Below are 20,186 nucleotides of genomic sequence, written 5' to 3'. Positions count from 1 at the left end.
TGGGTTACATAATAACCGGTCATTTTATAACAATGTTTCACTTTGCAGGACAAGGGATCCTAATACAACATGTCAGACACCGAGCAACAGTTTATGGAAACATCCGAGAACGGCCATGAAGGCGAGGAGGATTTTAACGGAGCCGAGCCCGCTGATGAGACCGAAGCCCCGAATGAAGGCGAGGCAGAGACCGAAGCCTGCGTAGAAGATAAAACTGCATTAGAGGGAGAAGGCAAAGGGGAGGGAGAAGATTCACAAAATGGTGCCTCGGAGGGGGAAGGCGGACAGATCAACGCCAGCAAAGGCGAGGAGGACGCGGGGTGAGTGTAGAAATGAATTCGAAATATTGTATTCGATCTCGACAGAGCACTTAATGGATTGCATCGCTCCTTTGTTACGTCTGGCTTTGTTGGCGCCATGTGCAGTGCTAAGGGGGGATGGGCCTTTAGTCTCTATGGGATGGGCGAATTCAGCGTAAAAATAACACTCCCTCGCCCGTTTAAACAATCGCGTACAGTGAAAAGATACACCATCTGTTAATTATAGCACATTGGGTTTTTTTCTGATTAAAATTGTTGGGCGTGCATGGCTTTGGACATGCTGTAGTAGGCCCAGCCTTCCTACAGCAGAAATAATGTTCCGTAACACTTAGCGCACTTGTGTTAATCAATTGCCATATTTAATGTGTTCATTTGTTCTTTGCTAGGAAAATGTTTGTTGGCGGACTTAGCTGGGACACAAGTAAGAAAGATCTTAAAGATTATTTCTCTAAATTCGGTGAGGTGACAGACTGCACCATAAAGATGGACCAGCAGACAGGCAGGTCAAGAGGCTTCGGCTTTATTCTCTTCAAAGAGGCAGCTGGTGTAGACAAGGTAAGAAATTACATTTCTGTCACTTATGGGCTGCATATTTCATGCCAATGTGTTTCCATGTGACGTTTTACAGCACTGCAACATCCCTGTGGTTATGCAACTATTTGCCCTTCATTCTCCTAGTTATTCTTCCTCTTTTCAAGGTTCTCGAGCAGAAGGAACACCGACTAGATGGGCGACAGATTGACCCCAAGAAGGCCATGGCCATGAAGAAGGAGCCTGTAAAGAAAATCTTTGTAGGTGGCCTCAACCCAGATACGGAAAAGGAAGTTATCCAGGAGTACTTCAGAACTTTTGGAGAGGTATAGTATCCACATTTCTGTTGATTTTGGTTGTGTGGTAGTACTGACTTGGTGGTTTTGGTGCTGTGTTAACAGTAATTGTTTAAGCTTCCCTTCACATGCAGATTGAGACGATTGAGCTTCCACAGGATCCAAAAACAGAAAAGAGAAGGGGCTTCGTGTTCATTACGTATAAGGATGAAACTCCTGTCAAAAAAGTGCTAGAAAAGAAATTCCATAACGTCAGTGGAAGCAAGGTGAGAATGGATCTGTCAAATGCACTGCAAGGCCGTGTGCACTGTCCCTTTTTGTACATATGTGATTAAGGACGTACAATGTTGCCCACCCACTTTCAAATGGAGCCTTTGATTCGTGTAAATGTTGTTTTTCTAGTAGTTTCCTCAGGGAACATGTAACCCTCACATTGTAAATCCATGCAGTGGGTGTTGCAAATGTTTTTTTCTGTGGCTGACTTAAGTTTTCATGTTACGGTATGTTCCAGTGTGAGATTAAAATAGCCCAGCCCAAAGAGGTGTACCAGCAGCAGCAGTATGGTGGCCGTGGTGGTGGGGGACGGGGCAGGGGTCGTGGAGGTGAGTATTAACACCAAACATCTGGTGCTGATTTAACCTGGGCAAACTGTACTTCACAGTCCTAAGAAGTTTGGGTTTTAAGACTGCATCTAGTCCCTGTATTGATTTGTTCTCAGGTCAGGGCCAGAACTGGAACCAAGGTGGTGGTGGTGGATACAACAACTACTGGAACCAAGGCTACGGTAACCAGGGCTACGGCTACGGTGGACAGCAAGGCTATGGTGGATACGGAGGCTATGGCAACTACGACTACTCCGCTGGATACGGCTATGGGGGTGGCTACGACTACAGTAAGCGATAACCACCCGAAACACAAATGTGAGAAACTTTGTTGGTCCTTGTCGTACGGAAGACACTCAGTCTTTTTCTTTCTTGTCCTCCAGACCAGGGCAATGCAGGCTATGGGAAAACTCCAAGACGTGGAGGCCACCAGAGTAGCTACAAGCCATACTGATCACATGTAGTGCAGGTATGCATTTTTGCATCATCTATGGTGATATGACAATCTAACTGTAACCATTTGTGCCTTTGACTCCAAAATTTCTCCCATCTAGTCTGATCTCATTCAAACGTTTGTTAATGAGGGGGGGTGGTGAGGGTCTGGAAATCTTTAATAATGGACTCATTCCATGTGCCAACCATTTTAAGATGCATCCCTACAAACACTACTTGATCAATAAGGGTTGAGGTGGTGGTTGCCCCAGCATAAGCATTAGGGCCTTTCTGATTGGGTGCTGGGTATGGCAGCTAGGTGTCATGTCCCCTTTGATGTGCTCCCCCTCTGGAGCAATGTGATTAATGTTTAAATAAAGATACTAGTTCTTAAACATCATGGTGTCCATGTATGTGATACTAAATGCCATTTGGATATGCTCAGTAACTGTAAGCACCATGTTTCTCTCTTAAGGTCTAAAGTAAATAAGAAAAAAGAAACCCATGGTCCGGCCACAGCGAACATGGGCTCTGGCTTTTCCTTTGGAGTTGGCAGAAATTTGGCCTCATGCCACATATGTACAGATGAAGTGAGGAACTGGGGAAGCAAATGCCACTTCCACTTTTTATTTGATATTGTTTTGTGTCCATTTCCAGAGATGGAAGTGTTATTTTTACTGTACTTTTTGGTACCTTTTTGAATAATGTATTGTATGGTCGTATTTTACATGTCTGCTGGACTTACCAACAAACAGGAGCAGAGCTTTCGTAAGCTTTTCAAATAAACTTTTGTTGGTGTTTCTAGATTTGTAGTTTTTTTTTTTTTTCATGCTGAGTGTTTGATGCGAGTTGCATGGCTTCAGATGTGGGGTGAGGCGACTGGATTAAACTAATCAAAGGTTTCATTGTAAGCTTGTCTAGTGAATGTTTGCAGTTGGCTAGTAGATGATGACAACCAGCATTTGTTTTTTTGGCTTTTAAGGAGTCTTTCCCCCCTCCCATATTGTCTGCATTTTTAAAGTGGCTACTAGTGTTACAAACAATACAATTCGAGCGCAAGCCTGTTAATGTAAGAGGGCCTTCCCTCTCTCACTGGAAACTCATTCCTCTAGTGTCTTGGGCAAATTGGTAGAAATAAACTTTTGGTTTATATTACACGTGGATCCTTTTGTTATTATTCATAAACCTAATGTTAACTGATTTGTACTGCTAAATGGCCTGTCTTGGTTAAGGTTAAAATCGCTCTGTACGGATGCCTCTTTGGGATGCGGTGGCAGATACTTCGCTGGCAGAGGGAATCGGTCAATGGGGTGAAAGCCGTTCTACGTAAATGTCGATTTACTTTCGGAGCTAGCGGATCTTACCCCGCTATGGATCTGAAGTGTAACTACAGTATTTGCTATGGTTCTAGGTGGATAAGGTGATAACAGTAGTCCTCTGGTAAGTGCACTCCTACCCCACTTATGCTTGTCATTAATAGTCCTTTGATACTTGTGTATAAAGTCACTGTTGCCATGCAATGTTGCAATTATCAAGATCAGCTGGAAGTGTCTTCTCTTCAGTCTGCCTGGGCCAGTGTCCATTCCAAGTTGATGTCCATTATCTCTTTCCTACTGTATCAGTAGTACTTCATTGAGTTCTTAGTACTTTGTTATTCTGTAGTTATCATGTGGTGGGGGCATAGTCTATTTTCACAAGTATAAATGTGAGCATCACAAGGTATTTTAAATGTTTTCATTTCATAGCAAAAGTGCATGGTGTTTTAGTAGAGATGCATTGCTCTGTTTCTGTCCTTCATGCAGAACCAAAAGCGTGCAGTAATTCCACGTGTTAGCTCTAGAGGTGAAATCATTTAGCTTTGTAGCCTTAATTGTGGTATGGATCCATGAGATGGGCTTTCTTATGTCTGCAGTCTGTCTTCCTCCAAGATGGCTCCAGGTCTGGTGCTCTGCTTTATGAAATGGTTATCTGGGATCCATGGGATGTCCCACAGATGCTGACTAGCAAGGACCTTTACGAAATCCAAATGTCTGAAATGCACTTTAACAGTTAATCTACTAGAGTACTTGACACTATCCACACCGCTACCTGACTGTGACCAAATCTTACTGTCTGATGCAATTAAATATTTCTACAGGGTTGTACAAACCTTAGCCGTCTCCATTGTCCAGTTTTTGTCGGGGGGGGGGATAAATATTTGTCAACAGATTCTGCTGTACCTGCTTTGCTGGTGTTGAGTGAGTGTCATTAGCCTGGTCCAACCCCTATTCCCATATATTGTGTTGGCAGATAAAGGTATCAGTTCTGAGAACACTGCGGTAGTTTAGGGGGACAAAGATTATCTGTGGGACCTTCCGATCACCTGTGAGTAATAAACTGATTTGAGTGTCCTGTAATATGCTTCATTCAAGGCTGCAGGGTTTGTGTTCCAATCACCTGTGAGAATGGGGTGTATCCTGTATGCCACCAGCTCTGCGTCCTCCACATGGGAGGATTAAACCTGACTGTTCTCCCAGGGGCTTTCTGTGCTCTTTCAGTCAAACAGGAAAGGATATTTCTGCATGCACCTTTTTTTTAAAGGTAATGTTAAGATTTATTTGAAAAAGCTTAAGCCCACAATCAGCCCATTAGCTCTGACCATCTCCATGCCCACAACCACTATTCAGCCAGTATCTCAGAATGCAAGGTCTTATGTAGGTAGTCAATGGTTACTATAGAGACCATGGGCGCGTTCCCCTGCTCAGAAGTTGCATGCATCATCAACCAATGGTTGCGTGCAAAGTCTTCGACTGCCTTTAAACACCAGATTGCTATAATGTGATTGGCTGATATGTAAAATACCTATCCAGGTGTTGCAAGATCTGGCATGTGTCAGCAGTGCCTGGGGCCAAGGAACGGTCATTACCTAAACACAATTCCGGCCATAATTCTCCTGCCGGATGTCTCCAATGATTGGATGTTAGGTCTGTAGCTGCGTCAGCAGGTCCAATAGGTGTCTAACTTGTGAGTTCCCACTCAGGTCCTCAATCACGTCCACTGACGCTGGGTGTCTGCCAAACTGCAGTCACAGGAAAGCCACAAATCATGATTAGGGATGAGACTCCTAATTTGAGTTGCACATATCAGGGTTTATTGGTTGTGCAGATGCAGTGCAGTAAACAAATGTACAACATTCATTTTAGTGCACTACACCTTATTTTCTAAGAATATATATAGGGGCTCCCGAGTGGTGCAGCGGTCTAAAACACTGCATCTCAGTGCTAGAGGCGTCACTACAGACCCTGGTAAGATTCCAGGCTGTATCACAACCGGCTGTGATTGGGAGTTCTATAGGGCGGTGCACAATTGGCCCAGGGTCGTTAGGGTTTGGCCAGGGTAGGTCATCATTGTAAATAAGAATTTGTTCTTAACTGACTTGCCAAGTTAAATTAAGGTAACATTTTTTTAAATGGGTAGTAACAGCAACTACTAGTCTCTCACTGTGAAAGTACTCCACTTTGTTGGCTGTGAAGGCCCCAGCTCTCTCCACTATGGTTACCATACATGCCAGGGGATGCCCGTTACCCATCACCTTGGTCATTATGTCAGGGCAGAAGTCATCACCCTGAAGCTGGAACGCCCAAAAGTGACTCCCCACACGCCCAAAACCTGTCTTCACCTCGTCTGCCACAAACACTCCCCTTGCAGAGCACACATATCTGTAGAGAGATACCAACAGAGCAAAGATTTTATTATGCACAATGACCTTGATCCTAACTCGTGAGGATTTGGCTGTTGGACCTAGTCTTCGCTGATGAGAGAATGGTACAGTATAATAGTACACTGATATCGTATGCTCCGAGGCAGTACCTACTCTGTTACTTTGGTTGAGTATCGTTTGGGCAAGAAGATGACTGGGCAACGACTTAATGAAAAACGGTGAAACCTGTGGTTCATGTCCATATTGAGAGAGTATACCCATAGATTTAGAACACAACTAATAAGCATTGTTACACTGTTACTACACTATCAGCATTACACACTGCTCTGTGTCCAAATGTAGACTTCTGTTCTCCTCGTCCACGCACTACTGTATTTGCTGTAGCTTGCGACCTTGTTGGTGCACCTGGTCTATCACGTCCTCCACAGTATCTGCATATGTCTGGGCTGGGTTGGTCGTCTCTACAGGTGTCTGCTACAGGGGCCTGTAAGAATGAAGTGGAGTGTAATGCCAGTATCCGCTTTTTATAGCACACTCACCAAAGAATAGAGGCATGCAATATGTATCCTCTTGCACACCATGTAAAGCCACTCTTTCTGTTCTGTCAGTTTCCAGAACTTGTATGGACATATCGATAAGCGAAGTCAGGTGCCCATGATATGGAAGAGGATAGGGAAAAAGAGGGAAGGTGTACCTTTAAAGAGAGAATCTATTGAGACATGCATTTGAAAAGGTAGCAGAACAGTATGTGTTTAAAGTGTGATATTTGAGAAACCTTACTGGTCAAACACAATGTCTTCATGTTGGGTTCCAAGTGTAATGCTAGATCATTGGCCTCTGAACTGTTGGAGACATATACACACACAGGCAAGAAAAAGTGTGTGAACCCTTTGGAATTACCTGGATGTCTGCATAAATTGGTCCTCAAATTTGATCTGATCTTCATCTAAGTCACAACAATAGACAAACAGTCCTCTTAAACTAATAACACAAACAATTATACGTTGTTATGTCTTTATTGAACACACTGTGTAAACGTTCACAGTGTAGGGTGGGAAAAGTATGTGAACCCTTGGATTTAATAATTGGTTGACCCTCCTTTGGCAGCAATAACCTCAATCAAATGTCTGTAGATGCGGATTAGACCTGCACAACGGTCAGGAGGAATTTTGGACCATTCATCTTTTACAAAACTGTTTCAGTTCAGCAATATTCTTAGGATGTCTGGTGTGAACCGCTGTCGAGGTCAAGCCACATCATTTAAAAATAATAATAATATCAGGTTGAGGTCAGGACTCTGACTGGGCCATTCCAGAAGGTGTATTTTCTACTGTTGAAGCCATTCTGTTGATTTACTTCTGTATTTTGGGTCATTGTCCTGTTGCATCACCCAACTTCTGTTTAGCTTCAACTGGCGGACAGATAGCCTTACATTCTCCTGCCAAATGTCTTGATAAACTTGGGAATTCATTTTTCTGTCGATGATAGCAAGCTGTCCAGCCCTGAGGCAGCAAAGCAGCCCCAAACAGTTAGGATGAGGTTTTGATGTTGGTGTGCTATGCCTTTCTTACTCCACTCAACGGTTTGCATGTTCCTTCCAAACAACTCAACTGTAGTTTCATCTGTCCACAGAATATTTAGCCAGTAGCGCTGTGGAACATCCAGGTGCACTTTTGAAAACTTCAGAAGTGTTTTTTTGGACAGTAGTGGCTTCTTCCGTGGTGTCCTCCCATGAACACCATTCTTGTTTAGTGTTTTATGTATCGTAGACTCAACACACATGTTAGCACGTTCCAGAGATTTCTGTAAGTCTTTAGCTGACACTCTAGGATTCTTCTTAACCTCATTGAGCATTCTGCGCTGTGCTCTTGCAGTCATCTCTGCAGGACGGCCACTCCTAGGCAGAGTAACAACAATGCTGAACATTCTCCAGTCACAGACAATTTGTCTTACCGTGGACTGATGAATATCAAGGATTTTAGAGATACTTTTGTAACCCTTCCCAGCTTTATGCAAGTCAACAATTCTTAATCTTAGGTCTTCTGCGATCTCTTTTGTTCGAGGCATGATTCACATCAGGCAATGCTTTTTGTGAATAGCAAACTCAAATGTTGTGTGTGTTCTTTTATAGGGCAGGGCAGCTATCTCCAATCTCATCTCATTGATTGGATTCCAGGTTAGCTGACTCCTGACTCCAATTAGCTTTTGGAAAAGTAATTAGCCTAGGGGTTCACATACTTTTCCCAACCTACACTGTGAATGTTTAAATTATGTATTCAATAAAGACAAGAAAAATACAATAATTTGTGTGTTATAAGTTTAAGCACACTGTGCTTGTCTATTGTTGTGACTAAGATGAAGATCAGATCAAATTGTATCACTAATTTATGCAGGACTCACATTTCTTCTTGCCACTGTATATAATAATATATACATATATACTGCTAAAAAAAATAAAGGGAACACTAAAATAACACATCCTAGATCTGAATGAATGAAATATTCTTATTAAATACTTTTTTCTTTACATAGTTGAATGTGCTGACAACAAAATCACACAAAAATTATCAATGGAAATCAAATTTATCAACCCATGGAGGTCTGGATTTGGAGTCACACTCAAAATTAAAGTGGAAAACCACACTACAGGCTGATCCAACTTTGATGTAAGTCAAAATTAGGCTCAGTAGTGTGTGGCCTCCACGTGCCTGTATGACCTCCCTACAACGCCTGGGCATGCTCCTGATGAGGTGGCGGATGGTCTCCTGAGGGATCTCCTCCCAGACCTGGACTAAAGCATCCGCCAACTACTGGACAGTCTGTGGTGCAACGTGGCGTTGGTGGATGGAGCGAGACATGATGTCCCAGATGTGCTCAATTGGATTCAGGTCGGGATCGGGCGGGCCAGTCCTTAGCATCAATGCCTTCCTCTTGCAGGAACTGCTGACACACTCCAGCCACATGAGGTCTAGCATTGTCTTGCATTAGGAGGAAACCAGGGCCACCTGCACCAGCATATGGTCTCACAGGGGGTCTGAGGATCTCATCTCGGTACCTAATGGCAGTCAGGCTACCTCTGGCGAGCACATGGAGGGCTGTGCGGCCACCCCACACCATGACTGACCAAACCGGTCATGCTGGAGGATGTTGCAGGCAGCAGAATGTTCTCCACGGCGTCTCCAGACTCTGTCACGTCTGTCACGTGCTCAGTGTGAACCTGCTTTCATCTGTGAAGAGCACAGGGCACCAGTGGCGAATTTGCCAATATTGGTGTTCTCTGGCAAATGCCAAACGTCCTGCACAACCCCCACCTGTGGACGTCGGGCCCTCATACAACCCTCATGGAATCTGTTTCTGACCGTTTGAGCAGACACATGCACATTTGTGGCCTGCTGGAAGTCGTTTTGCAGGGCTCTGGCAGTGCTCCTCCTTGCACAAATGCGGAGGTAGCGGTCCTGCTGCTGGGTTGTTGCCCTCCTACGGCCTCCTCCACGTCTCCTGATGTACTGGCCTGTCTCCTGGTAGCGCCTCCATGCTCTGGATGGAGTGTTCTGTATTGGAGTGTCTTGCTAATTGCCTATAATTTCCACCTGTTGTCTATTCCATTTGCACAACAGCATGTGACATTTATTGTCAATCAGTGTTGCTTCCTAAGTGGACAGTTTGATTTCACAGAAGTGTGATTGACTTGGAGTTACATTGTGTTGTTTAAGTGTTCCCTTTATTTTTTTGAGCAGTGTATATATATATATATATATATATATATATATATATTACATTATTCTTCCTATATCTTGTAAACCAATATATATTACATTATTGTTCCTATATCTTATGCAGATGTCATTGGGGTTATGTTGCAGGAGGACTTCAGGTTGTGGCCTTATCCTGAGTTGACAAAATAGAAGACACAGCTTTTCGGGCAGAGTGGCAGCGAGGAGTTCGGCATTCTGTACTATAATGTCGTGCAGGAAGCGTGAAGCGTGAATTGGCTTTCAGATGCTCCGTCTGCACCGTGGCTGCTTGCGTGATGCTGGGATGACAGTGACCCCACTATATGTGCAACAACGATCCACTTACCACTAGGAGGCACTGTTGTGTTGATTATGTTGTACTGTTATGTTCAAAGGGCTTTGGATCGTGTCCTTTGTCGCTGTGTCACAAAATACACCGAATACAACATAATAATTATCAAATATGCCAATAAGATGCCTTAAAGGAACGTCACCGATAGATTTGTTTCTTACCGTGCTGAACGTTGCTGATACAGTCCAAATACGAATTGCCATTCTCGTCATACAAATACTGTCCTCTGAATCTAAGAATCTGCAAGACTACCTAGGAAAGACGTAATTGCACCCAAATTACATTTCAATGTATTCATACTACAGTGACCCTGGTTTACAAGCGTCAAGGGTTGATCTTCTTCAAGTCATGCAGTTACATACCAATCAGTTTATTTTGCGTTGCAAGAGGCTCTTCTTTACTGAATGTTTCCAAAGCCACTCTCCACTGCTTTTCGCTTACTTTACACTACTAAGTTAAATGGAACTACAGACTCGATTTGTGTTTTCCGCTATTGGCATTACGTTCATGTGTATTTTCAACTACGCATGCGTCAGTCTGTTTGTAGCTATTACTATTGGAGTGTTTTCAAGAAACGAAGTGTCTGTCTTTTGGTATAAGGGGAATCTAGCATTTTAGTTATTTCCCATGCAAAAACTGGAATAATGCTTTTGTTATCATGGTTCGTAGCACACATATCATCACAACAACAACAAAAATCTTCCAAACTACACTACCCAGAGTTCAAAACATGTTTTTGTAGCGCTGGGATCTCCCGGGCACACGCTGTAGTATTGGTAGAATACATGTTGCTGGCCTATTATCTCTGAAAAATGCATGTACTCAATGTTTTGATCTTAATTTTAATCTTACATTTTTGTCTTGTTTTCCAGAACATCGCCCTCGCCTCCCGGAGGGTTATACTAAATATATATATGTGGTTATACGCTAGGTACTTTCAGCAAGATGCTAGTTTTTCATATTCAATCATCAAAAGCAGAACGTTTCTCAAGTTGAAGATGTAATTTTATTTTTTGGAGAAGATATAGAGTTAATTCATAGATGGATTGTAATACAAAATATTTGGTGTAATAAAAATACACGCATTTAGACGTTTCAACCACCCCTTTTTAATGGTTTCTTCCCATGGCTATATATTCGGTGCAATGCCATATTCTTTCCGGTGCTGCTTTCGGTTGCTAAGGAGACGCGGTGGGCAGGTAAATTCGTCTTCATCATCGAGCTAGCTTGTTTTCAAAGCACAATCTGGGTTTTCTGTCAATAATTAACATTATTATATTGTTAGGAAAATGGCTTCAGGTACTTTGACAATTAAATATGTAAGCATGGTAACATAGTTAAAAAGCTAGCAAACAGCTGAATTATAAGATGTATCCCATCTACATAAACCCTTATGTCAGAATTTACTATTCGTAGCAGGTTAGGATAATTCATCTTAACAGATTTGGAGATTTGGGTTAAACTTAGGTAAAGGCTTAGGGTAAACTAAAATAAACCTTTGACGTCAATTTGACAAACTGTTACACATCTAGCAGTAACCGTGAAGGACGGTCACTTCCACGGGCTGCTGCTTGTTCATGCTAGCTAGAGTTAGCTTGCTAGCTTAGTTACTGTTACCTGGACAGCTAGCTAGACATGCTTGTGGAGATCCCAGTGACTGTATTTGAAAGGTGATACAACAATGTGTAAGCCAACACGGACAGCCTAGTTAGCTAACGTTAGTTTGCCACAGCTTGCAACCTGTGACGTTAATCATTGTCAGATGCCTTTTGCAGCAAGCATTCGCTGCTAGCGATGTATTTGGGTTATTGATGACCAACTTAACTCATTTGTTTGGAAGTTGCTTGTAAACTAGCTATCCCCATATTGCTACTATTTATTCATAGCATGCAACAATCCAATGTCATAACATTTGTTGTAGGTCTGGCTTGCCTAGTTGATATTTACATTAGTAACCAACGTTAACTATAATCTAGCTCAATCAGAATATTGAGGACTGAGCTAACGTTACTGGAAGTCTCTGGCTAGTCGGTTTACCAAGCACTCTTATTTTTGATTTGAGACTTTCTTGGCTTTGATAACATCCCAAAATAGTTGCCTACTAGCTGGGTTGCCAGAACCTGATAATGTATTTTTTTTAAACAGTAACGTTATATTAGTTAACTAAACTCTAAAGGTTAGTCAGTGAGTGGCACACGTGCCATTTAACCCGAACTTAATATATCAATTAAATGTCCACGCACGTTTTAGTCATTGGCATTTCTAACTGCTTGGTAGGTTTGAAATCTAATGTTTATTTGTGATGGTTCACACACAAACTAAGTCAAAGTTCTGTGAGATGGCTAGTCCATATTTAGTGCTACCCACAATATAATGTTCTTGCCACATAGCCCTAAGCACTTAAAGCAACAGTAGCTCCCCATAGTGCCCAAAACCAGGAAGAGACCTTGCCCGTAGTCATCTACACTGAAACAAAAATCTAAACTGCAACATTTAGTGTTGGTTTCATGAGCTGAAATAAATTAGCCCTGAATTTGTTCATACGCACAAAGGACATATTTTTCTCCAGTTTTGTGCACAAATCCCTGGGCATTTCTCCTTTTGCCAAGGTGATCATCTACCTGACAGGTGTCATATCAAGAAGCTGATTTAAACAGCATGATAAATACACAAGTTTACCTTGTACTGGGGAAAATAGAAGGCCACTTTAAAATGTGCAGTTTTGTTACACCACACAATGCCACGGATGTCTCAAGTTGAGGGAGTGCGCAATTGGCATGCTGATGGCGCCGACCGACATGGCAGCTCTGCTTCTAGATCCTAAGCAACTTTGCTTGTTAGATACTACTGCACTGTTGGCGCTAGTAACACAAGCATTTCGCTACACCCACAATAACATCTGCTAAATATGTGTATGTGACCAATAACATTTGCTTTTGACTGCAGGAATTTCCAGAGTTCTTGCCCGATTAATATTTATATATATTTTCCCAGATTGTCTGTTAGACTTTATGTAGTATGTGTGTGTATATAGTCAGGATAAGAGACTATTATAAACAGGACATACATGCTTGACAATACATTATGCATCATAATGAATTTCTGCTATGCCACAATAAACATCAATAAAGTTGGATGAAATAAAGTTAAACAAATACCTATATGCGGTAGTTGACAAATAGTGACTATGTAATCATTATTAAGACTATTCCAACTCGTGATATAATACAATGTAACTCCAAGTTTTCCTTGCCAGAGATTTTAATGTTAATTTCTTTATCATAAGCAGCCTAATTCATTTTAGAGAATTTGGCAGAACGTCCATCCGGCCTTGTGTATGGCGTTGTGCAGGGGCGAGCTGTTTTCTGTGCCCCGTGGTGGTGGGGTTATGGTATGGGCAGGCATAAGCTATGGACGAAGAACGCAATTACACTTTATTGATGGCTATTTGAATACACGGAGATACCGAGACATGATCCTGAGGCCCATTGCTGTGCTGTGCTCCGCTTCACCTCATGTTTCAGCATGATAATGCACAGCCCCATGTCGCAAAGATCTGTACATAATTCCCTGAAGCTGAAAATGTCCATCTTCTTCCATGGCCTGCATACTCACCAGACATGTCACCTGTTGCGCATGTTTGGTATGCTCTGGATTGACATGTATGATGGCATGTTCCAGTTCCTGCCAATATCCAGCAATGTCGCACAGCCATCGAAGAGGAGTGGGACAGCATTCCACAGACCACCATCAACAGCCTGATCAACTATGTGCTGCATGAGGCAAATGGTGGTCACACGCGATACTGTAAAATCTTTGAAATGATTGCATGCTGCGTTTTTAAAATTTTGTTCAGTGTACATTGAGATGACTACATAGGAAAACGGAAGCTGTTTATCAAGTGCTAGTTTTATAGATGCCCTTTGGTTTTGGTACCATTGTGAACTAGATTTACAGAACAGTTCAAAGGTTGGAATGACTAGTCAAGCATGTTGTATCTGGACTTATTTGGTGTGGGACTGTATAGGCCTTAGCAGAGTCAGTTTGTCCCCATAGGGTGTGTCTCTAGTTCCAATTACTGTTACATCTGTTTAAAAGCTGACCGACTCTGGTATTTGCGTGCAAAAAAAATGCATGGTGTGGAATGTATCAGTGAACTCCATGAACTGGCACCTTGTTTAACTGGTGCTGTGCTCCTTGTTTGCATATTGTTTGTCCTTTGTTCTGGTCATTTTAAGCTTCTTCTAGTCCTGTTGTCCACTTTCTCTTCCCCCTTTTGTGTCTCTCACAGTGCAGGCATAATGTGCCTTTGGCCCCACTCCCTCTCCATTTCCCACACTTCCTCCCCCTCTTTTCCACATTCTCCCTCCCCATTTCATTCTCCTCATAGCACTCTAGTGGCACACTTATAACTCATTGTTGAAATGGACCCAGTGAACTATAATGTAGGCTATTCCCCAAAAACTTGAGTCTGTTTGAATAACTTCCATCTCTGAGGCAGCTAGACGGTTGGCTAGTCAGTTTCCTAGCCTGTGATATTGCTCAGCTCTGTTATCTGTGAGGTCTGCAGAACACACTCGATAGGCATTCACGCTAACTCCTTCTTGGGGTTTTCTCATCTCACCAAAACTGTGTAAACATAGCTGTGTGTTTTTACAGTGATCTGTGCCGATGAGTTTCGCAACCTCATTATTTGACATATTTTAAGAGGATTAAGTAATGCCACAATGATTCATATTAGGTTTAAACACACTTTCCTGTAAGGACCCAAAGCACAGCTGAGAGATTAGAAGATGGACAATAAATTGGGAAATCCTTTGACTTGTTTTTCTGGGGAAATTGATTCATGCTCCAAGTAAATTCTGTATCTGATGCTATGATTTTCCTGGTAAAATGAGTCATGTGAACAAGTGTTTACTACTCATTATTAAATGCTGTCCTTTCTTCAGTTGAGGTGAACATAATGATGATCGTTTCTCAGTGAGATTGGAAGGGTCTGTCTGGCCGGTTGCGGTGCGGAGGGGACACCACATACCTCGCCAGGAGTCTGACGGCCTGGCAAACACACCCCCTTCCTCCGCGAGCCGCCATGGTGACGCTCATCACAGAGCAACTCCGCAAACAGAATCTGGAGGAGCCCCCTTACCACAGGGCTTTCTCTCTCAACGTGGTGAGCATGCCATGTGACACAGGTTGTTGTATAGCACTTCTTCCATAAGGAATTACCTTTGCCATAATGGTTGCCTTAGTCATTTTAAATCCCCTCTTCATTGCTGTGTTTCAGTCATTGCCTGAAGTGGGTTCCAGCCCCACTGTGTGTTGGCGCGGGTGTGGGTTGACTCCAGGTAAGGATCCATTTAATTCCTGAAGCTTTTTTTAATTAAAGGGCCTCATTCAAAGATCAGGTTAAATCATTAACTGGGGGAAGGGCCTCCCTTGATTCCCATCTTTGGTTTATTTCACTTTCAGAGAGCAGTTGGTCTATGTTCCCATCCTCCAAGACCCACCTGCAGGATGCCTCTGTCCTGTCCTCCCTGGACCCACTGGGAACACCTTTCCCTCTCCCCAGCACCTCTGTGACAGACCTGTCCCTGCAGAGCTCTCCTCCGCCGCCTCCTCCTCCCAAACGCCACTGTCGCTCCCTGTCTGTCCCTGAGGACCTGTCCCACTGCCGCAGCCCCTGGCGCCCCAGCGCCTCCAAGATCTGGACCCCAGTCAAGCGCCGCTGCCACAGTGGAGGGGGTGTGGCCTGCATGGGCGTTGGCTCCTTGGTTGGTTCCATACCCCTCCGAGGCCCCAGCTCCTCCCTTACCTCCTCCCTACACTCCTCCTCCAGCCCCACTTTCTTCAGCCTGGCCATGTCCCCTGACTCCCCTCTCTCCTGGGGCTGTCCCTGGGACCATAATGATCTGCCCAGGGGAGGCTGCACTGGCTTCTTCCCCGCCCCCTCCTCCTGCTCCTCCTCCCCCGCCTCGCTGGGTTCCTGTCGGCCCTTGCTGCAACGCCGCTTCTCTCTGTCCCCTGTGCACGTCCTGCCTCCCCAGCCCTCCCCCTCTCCTGCTCCCGGGCTAGTCCCACGCTACCCTTCGATGGAGCCCCCGGCCCCCTCTCCCTCCTCAGCCTGCAGTTCCCCGTCATCCTCGAGGCGCGACCTACCCCCCTGTCTCCCACGCTGCCACTCTCAGCCCTGTGACCTGCGTAAGCCCGGCCTAAAGAGACGCCATGATGCGGACACCCTGCCCTACTACGTCAGGCCTGGCCTGGACTTCAGCAAGATGACTCCGGTGAGCTTGGTGAGATGTACAACCGTTGTAAGGCCTATTCAGAAATGCAGTGGATCCAAAACAACACAAAATGCATAACTTTGGTAGAAACTGCTCATAGTTGTCCTTGAGGTGGAACTTTTGTCACTTGCTTGAGAGTAGCAGGGGGCCTAAAGCAGCCCTTTATCTCTCAGCTCTCCTGCTTCTCTCCCCACAGACCAGAGTTTTTGTGGGGAACTTGGGCTCATTAGCCAGGAGAAGTGGGGCCACTGGTTCTCTGACTCCCCCTCATGAGCCAGAACTACTGCATTCACATTCCTGTCCCAGCCAGACCGGACCAGTCTGGATTTGGGTTCAGGGTGCGGCATTGTTGGTACTGTGCTGCCTGGCCATGGAACCTCATTGCCCTGACCAGCCACGTGTGTATTTTTGGGCTGACCCTTGCATTCCTGTGTGTCCGATCGTTGATATATGCCTGATCTCGTCCACCAGCCGGTTCTGTCGAACCGTCTGGTTTCAACAGCGCCACAGAAAGGGACTTGAATGAAGTCTATGGCAGGCGTGGACGAAGCAACCCATTTGCATGAGCTAAAGTCTCAGTCCACCATCTAGCGTAACCCTTTAGAACCTCCCCTTACATAGTGGACTTCGTGATTTAAACAAAGTGAGTTTGTAAAAATCTGAAAGTTAACATCTTAGAAGTAGTTTTCGTATATAAACTTTATATACCCGAATTCCAAATCAATTGGCCTTTGCAAAAATATGGTCAATGTGATGGAACATTTTCTTTTGATTTGGTGATTTTCTACACTTTTCAGTCCCATCTCTAGCAGGGTCCTTCCCTCTGTAGCAGGGTCCCCTCTGTAGCAGGGTCCTTCCCTCACCTGACTTTATTTGAAGCCACGCTCCTTCCAAGTCCCACTCTGTTGCAGTGTTACCAGGTTCTCTATATGCGGTAGCAATTGAGCCTGGGGGACGAGATTAATGTGTCAATGCCCAACGTCTTGCCATTATGGACATCCACCACCCCAGCCATGTATATTTAACCACGGCTATGCACTTCCTGTTCTGGGGAGTGATGTCATCACTTTTTCTCACTGGTGTATTTTTCTCTTTTTTTTTCTCTTTTTTTTTTTCCTTCTCATTCCTGGTTGGTTTGTTTGGCCTTCTGGAGGTGTGACTGGAGCTGCTGCTGGGTCTGCAGCCAGCTGGTGGTGTCTCCTTGTGTCATGTTTTAAGATGGTGGGTTGTGGTTCATGAAATGGTTGCCTTTCTAGTGTAACAAAACCAAGGGAGAGCTCAGTTGGCTCTGACTGGGGTCTCGGGAGCAGGATGAATGGGGAGGGGGGCTTGTGGTCGGTGCATGTACAGATACATTTATGTATGCTTTGCATAGACCAGTCTCATTTGAAAGGTGGACATTCTCACCAGGGCTTGACAATAAAATAAATCATTTTTAAAAATCCCTTTGGACAAGTAGGACTTTTTTCTCTTAAATTCTGTAACACCATTTTGACATGAATTGATGCAAGGAACCGCTTTACAAAATAAAACAAATAGTCTACGGTTCAGAACTGACCAACCAAGGCACGTTTTAAAAAGGCGACGAGGCTGGTGTAACTGATAAGACCGTTTTTAGTGCAACTTTTCTCCATTGTATTATAAGCTCAATAATGCGCACATGTTTGTAGGCTTTCTGTCAATGTTCCAAAATGCAATTAGCAGGAAAACACCGTTTTCAAAAGCACATCGCATGCATAAACAAGTTTCATGTGACGGTACTGAAAATAATCATTCGGAATTAAGGGGAGCTCAAAATATGCATTTAACTAGCATAGGTTACTAATATGGCTAGCATTATGCCTTTGGCTGCTGGACAATAAAATGTTGCTTTGAAAACAGAAAGAATTTGGAGGACAAGCATTACAACTCATGGTGTTTTGAATAACTACAAACATTTAGACGCTTTTGGCATGTTTCTTAATTAGTAAGGCTCAATATTACCATTATTGTATTGCTAGAGCAACTTTGACAAGCTCACAATTTAGAGTGTATGGCTAGTTGAGTTGCAGAAAGCCCTCCTGAAATGCCCGCACACATCTGCCTTCATGGGTTAGCCTATTAGATTCATCTGAAGCCGAGTTGTGTGGATCAACTTGTTTTTCTGGGAAATGCTGAAGATACTAAATATTTCTGTTCTGTGTGTAGATTCGTAGTGGGGAGCCCCTGGTGTGTGGAGCGGCTGTCTACATGGGGCTAGAGCCTGTTCCAGGGGACTTCAGAGGAGCCTTCTCCCCTGCAGACCTGGGAAGAACCAGCATTGGACCGTTGAGTGAAAGTGAGGAAGAGGAGAACATAAATATGGGTGCACAAGAGGCCGGGCAGCAGAGTGTGTTTGAGAGAGACTGCACAGAACTGGACTTGAACCTCATTGAGGAGAATTGAAAGTTTCTTGGTGCTCTGTGTGTGATTGACAGCATTCATCGTCATATTCACATTACACCCCCCCACCCCGGCCGAGCCCACGGGAACCTGCTGCCTTCAAAGGGGCCACATTAGGTGCCCTCCATATCACTGGCTGACTATAGATTTAATAAGGCTCAATTTTACCATTTGTGTAATGCTAGAGCAACTTTGACAAGCTCACGATATTCAGCATTTCAGGACAATGATGTTCTGCCTGTCCATACTCTGTGGGTAAATGTGTCTACCCAGAAACACAATGGAGATGGCTAAGACATGATGATTTCTGAAGGTCATACTGTAATAGCCGCTTTCTAATAATCCGGGTAGTAACGCGCTACCACTACTATAATTATAAAAATGATGCAGTTTGCTTGCGATGGACACTCCTGTCGGCAGGATACATTCCTGACCGTATGGCCAGTTGAGTTGCCAAAGGCCCCCTGAAAAGCCTTCACACATCGGCTTTCATGGGTGTAGGCCGAACGCGCTGATGTGTTTGATTTGGCCCAGTGGAATACCCACACACCTGTAAAGGGAATCTAGGAGGGACCCATGTGCTTTCCTCATAGTTGGCAAATTTATATTTTGCTGCTTCTGTTTCCCTTACTACTTAGACAATGCATTTAATTTGTTTTCCACTTTTGGCTGAATTAAATATTGTACATTAATCATGTACAAAGCAGGTGTTTCTGCTTGAATGGTTTTTGTTCATAACATCCAGATGTTTTCTTCTTGGTCTCCCATAGAAATGGAACCTTTAGTCTGTCCATTCTGATTCAGTTCCCCACTAATGAACAGATTACACTTGCACTGTAATAGGATTTGAATAATTGACTCGACGCTGCAGTTGGATCTTTTAGGGCACAATGTAATGTACTGTACAGTGGTCACATGTGGAAACCATTTTGTATGAGTGGATGACTGTTTAGACGGGTAGCTCAATTCTGATTTTCATTTTATTTAAAATATATATATATTCAAATTGTTTTTTTGGACCAATCAGATGTTTTCACGGCAATCTTTTTCAGAGCTGATTTGATAGGTCAAAATACCAATTAGTGAAGAAAAAAAAATATCAATTTGGCTGCCTGTCCAAACGCAGCATTAGTGTGTGAGAAGGAACCAGTAGAGATGCAGAGGATTGGTGGCCTTTCGAGAGATTATTTTTATTGTATGTTTTCAGATGGAAATGTCTATTTACACTTTGTGTACAAATAAAGTTTATTAGAGAATAATTTTGCAAAAAAATCACATTGTTTTGTTTTCTTTCAATCAACAATGTTTTGAAGATGGTGTGTATTTGCATATTTATAGGTGTCAAATGGGATCACCTAGGAAGACCGGTTTCTTTATGTAGCATGTTTGATTCCAAGATTGACAACATCCACCTGAGAATGGCGCCTCAGTCTAGTAGTCTAGCCTCAAGTAAATTCTTGAAGCATACAGAGCATAGGGCACATCGACTATAGTGACATCTGGTGGTCACTCAG

The 20,186-nt window shown here is 43.6% G+C and overlaps 2 protein-coding genes and 1 long non-coding RNA gene across 7 annotated transcripts; 2 read left to right on the top strand and 1 right to left on the bottom strand.

Annotated features, from left to right (window-relative positions):
- Positions 1–48: 48 nt before the first annotated feature.
- Positions 49–10,484, bottom strand: LOC115129324 (uncharacterized). 2 transcript variants are annotated; one of them, XR_003863650.2, is made up of 6 exons: positions 10,330–10,484; positions 10,129–10,219; positions 9,962–10,034; positions 6,662–6,723; positions 5,753–6,365; positions 49–5,239 (listed from the first exon to the last, which is right to left on the bottom strand). It is a non-coding gene; the product is annotated as an uncharacterized LOC115129324 (long non-coding RNA). The 2 variants fall into 2 exon arrangements; XR_010463928.1 differs by having other exon boundaries at positions 49–6,365; positions 10,330–10,480.
- On the top strand, positions 70–3,336 carry LOC115129322 (heterogeneous nuclear ribonucleoprotein A/B-like). Of its 2 annotated transcripts, XM_029659546.2 has the most exons (8): positions 70–320; positions 707–875; positions 1,019–1,177; positions 1,282–1,413; positions 1,659–1,749; positions 1,866–2,039; positions 2,133–2,218; positions 2,657–3,336. In XM_029659546.2, exons 1-7 carry the CDS (start codon positions 70–72, stop codon positions 2,201–2,203), a joined length of 1,047 nt encoding a protein of 348 aa, XP_029515406.2. In that variant the 3' UTR covers positions 2,204–2,218; positions 2,657–3,336. The 2 variants fall into 2 exon arrangements, with proteins under 2 accessions (XP_029515406.2, XP_064874585.1); XM_065018513.1 differs by lacking the exon at positions 2,133–2,218.
- A 4,438-nt stretch (positions 10,485–14,922) lies between the features above and the next one.
- Positions 14,923–19,931, top strand: LOC115129321 (protein FAM53C-like). Of its 3 annotated transcripts, XR_003863648.2 has the most exons (5): positions 14,923–15,137; positions 15,252–15,312; positions 15,437–16,251; positions 16,448–17,472; positions 18,439–18,527. XR_003863648.2 is itself a non-coding variant. In XM_029659545.2 (4 exons), the coding sequence occupies exons 1-4, from the start codon at positions 15,057–15,059 to the stop codon at positions 18,673–18,675; spliced, it is 1,194 nt and encodes a 397-aa protein (XP_029515405.1). In that variant the 5' UTR covers positions 14,923–15,056; the 3' UTR covers positions 18,676–19,931. The 3 variants fall into 3 exon arrangements, 2 of the variants coding, with proteins under 2 accessions (XP_029515405.1, XP_029515404.1); XM_029659545.2 differs by lacking the exon at positions 16,448–17,472 and having other exon boundaries at positions 18,439–19,931; XM_029659544.2 differs by lacking the exon at positions 16,448–17,472 and having other exon boundaries at positions 15,437–16,260; positions 18,439–19,931.
- The last annotated feature ends 255 nt before the right edge of the window (positions 19,932–20,186 follow it).

This window comes from Oncorhynchus nerka, linkage group LG5 (genome assembly GCF_034236695.1).
Source record: "Oncorhynchus nerka isolate Pitt River linkage group LG5, Oner_Uvic_2.0, whole genome shotgun sequence".
Lineage (NCBI taxonomy): Eukaryota > Metazoa > Chordata > Actinopteri > Salmoniformes > Salmonidae > Oncorhynchus > Oncorhynchus nerka.
This window is presented reverse-complemented; position numbering and strand designations above follow the sequence as displayed.